The sequence below is a fragment of the Tribolium madens genome, unplaced genomic scaffold (genome assembly GCF_015345945.1).
Source record: "Tribolium madens isolate multiple individuals breed KSU strain unplaced genomic scaffold, Tmad_KSU_1.1 Scaffold_96;HRSCAF=242;Tcas5.2_LG5, whole genome shotgun sequence".
NCBI lineage: Eukaryota > Metazoa > Arthropoda > Insecta > Coleoptera > Tenebrionidae > Tribolium > Tribolium madens.
The window spans coordinates 75,907-78,826 of record NW_025401068.1 but is presented as its reverse complement, the minus strand read 5'-3'; the positions used below and the strand labels follow the sequence as shown (position 1 = coordinate 78,826).

Sequence of the window (2,920 nt, the reverse complement as noted above, 5' to 3'; positions counted from 1 at the left end):
ATTTATAAAAAGTGCCAATTGCCACGAAAAAAGATATCCATGAAAAACAAAATCAACAAGTAAGTCACAAAATCAGTTCTTCACAGTTGTGTTTTGCTGTTTTTAAATTTAGGCATTTAAATAGTACATAAGTGAGAGTAGTAAGAAGTGACTTTTGAATATTTTTTGAATACATAATATTTGGATTTATGTTTTTTTTAGGTAATTGCGTTAAGAAAACGAGGCTTTCGTTCACAAAGGACACAAATGACCCTCTAAATGCTACTTTTTCATATCATGAAAAAAAGGACTATTATTCATTAATTTACCTTATTATTTATTTTTACAAGTGACAGCATGTTTATTTATTAAAAAAAATCTTGTCACAAAAAATCAAATATTTGTGCATTCCCGTATTCAGAAAAACATGTTCTATGAAAATATGTAACCAGACATATACAGGTGCGCCAGAACTCGCGCCTCAGAGAAAATTTTCAAGTAAGGTAAGATACCAGGAACACGAAAAAAATGTTTAAAAAATTCTATCTGTCAAAAAATTTTGACATTTGACATTTTTTTATGTGTATTTAATGATACTGATGATCTTGTATATGTTTTTTTACAATTTTTTTAAAGGTACAAAAATTTTGCCAATAAAAGCCACAAATAACATTGAACAGAGTTACAATTTAGGATACAGCTTCCTTGTTTCCTCTTTTAATAGCCTATAGCAAAAAAACTTGGAAAATTATTTTTCCAACAGAAATAAATAGAGTCAAAGTGCAAAATTTAAACCCTCATAACTCCGAAATTTTTATAGATAAATTTTTTTTAACAATTTTTCCATGTTCCTGGGATCTTACCTTATATGGCATTTTTCTCTGGGGCGCGAGTTCTGGCGCAGCCTGTATGTACCGTTCTATTAAAAAAAAAAATAGTTGATCATACTTTGAGTGAATTACAATGTTTAATTCGCGTTGCGTATTTATGTTTTTATTCAATTTTGACGATATTTTGAACAAAAAATAGAATAATATTTAAATCACACTAATCACTCTAGAAAAAAACATTTTTGTGACAAGTTGATTACATTTTTCCTTGTAACATTTGTGACCGCTTGTACGAAAAATGGCTGAAATCGTAGAAGATCAAGACAAAAAGGGAGTTTTTGTACCCTCGGCAGTTCTACATTAAGCAATGGCTGCTTTGAATAAAGTGGTGACAGCCAGATGAGAAATCATGGCCTACTTCATCTGTCTTCCGCTGCGCTCCATACGGCCGTAACATACTGCCGATGGATGGATTCTACTAACCTCAAAAAATCGACCGGTAACTAGCATCACCTACCTGATAACTTAAAGACTACAGACCATGGAGATAGTATTTACAGGAGGGAGCATTATTTGAAAAAAGTGGAAATGCCGCGTAAATGCGTACTGCTATAAAGTGCAGCATGTGCTTTTCCAGTGGCGTAGTAATATTATTTTTAATTTTTCTTTCCTAGAATCATTTCCTTAAATCATTGTTTCACTTGGCATTTTTCATTCACTTTGCAATTTTTACGAATTCCAAAATTTAAACAAACATAACAAACAAACAATAACAAAAACAATAAAACAACACCCAAACACAGAAAAATCATGCCGTAATAACTCACAAGTAAAGCCAAAAATAAAATTTTTATTTTTTTGTTTAAAAAAGTGCAGAGTAAAAAAAAATAATGTATGATATCTCGTTTATAAGGCATATTGTCGCACTTACTGCTTTATGACACTCCTCACTGCGCTCGTCGTGTCCTAAACACGTGCGTGCGACAAAATGCTTCTTATAAAACTCGTATCATAATATACTATTACCTAAGTTCCAACTGCTCATTATTATAATAGACAGAATGTTCTCAAATATACGTACATATTCCAGCTTTCGTCTTATTATGCTATAAATCCTCTCTATAATCGGCTTAGTTTTAGAGAAAATTTTTAGAATTAGAATGGAAATAGCTACTTGTCCCTGAGGATTGCCAGCACCAACAGACTGTTACTTTACCTAATCACGCGTATGGCCGACCAAGTTCGTCGTTTCAGTCTTCGACGAACGTTTCAGTAACAAATTAATTTAAAAAGAACTAATTTTGAATGAGGTGCAGGTGATTTATAATTTAGGACTGTGAAAATATCAACTAAAAAGTTTACTGTTAACCAAGTAGATGGCACTACTTACCAAACGATTTATACGATATTTTTGAGGTTAAGAGAATTGACTCTTGGCGCGTTATGTTACGGCCGTATATAACGCAGCGGAAGACAGATAAAGTAGGCCATGGAGAAATACAGGATTGACATAAACCCGCTCCGACCGCACACAAAATCAAAATTATAAAAAATCAGCGTGCATTACCAAATAACATGTCAGAGTTGGTACTACTTCGGATTACTTACCACTGCTTGAACTTGACCAGGAACCAAGGGCTGTCCAGGCGTAAGACCCATTTGCTGCATAAGTGCATTTTTTAACGCCAAGTGATTCCTACCATTTATAAGAAGTTGGTCCTTGAGGTGTTGTGGAGGGTGGAAGTACTTGCAAGGGGGTTTTTCTCTATTGCAGCGACCCTGAAAAAATAAAGTAAAAATAAAAAAATCACCGTCCAACAAACTCATAGATTCACAGGGTAAAAGTACAGCAACCATACAGTGAGAATTCTTAGTTTGCACGTTTAATAGTCGTATGAATAAAATAGCTATTTATTATATAACCTTTGTTGTCTGTCTGCACGAAATCTTGCGAGTCAAATTTGAGACAGTTCCTACCATCTGAACAAGCTGAAATTTTGCATTCACACGTAATTCTCGTGACAATACAATAATATTTACTTTAATTAACAACTTATAAACAATTATCAATATTCCGGCCCCTAATTGTAATACGAAGATGAAACCAGCTC

General features: G+C 33.3%; 1 protein-coding gene across 7 annotated transcripts in view; it reads right to left on the bottom strand.

Moving 5' to 3' along the window:
* Positions 1-2,615, bottom strand: part of LOC123012932 (muscleblind-like protein 1) — a 47,935-nt gene extending 45,320 nt beyond the window's left edge. For 3 of the 7 annotated variants that reach the window (XM_044411170.1, XM_044411172.1, XM_044411173.1), the window contains exon 1: positions 2,418-2,614. In XM_044411170.1, coding sequence (XP_044267105.1) covers positions 2,418-2,477 — 60 coding nt within the window. In that variant the 5' untranslated portion in view covers positions 2,478-2,614. Of the gene's footprint in view, positions 1-2,417 lie in introns of all 7 variants that reach the window. The other 4 variants (XM_044411168.1, XM_044411169.1, XM_044411171.1 and 1 more) reach the window with 2 other exon arrangements.
* Positions 2,616-2,920: the final 305 nt, after the last annotated feature.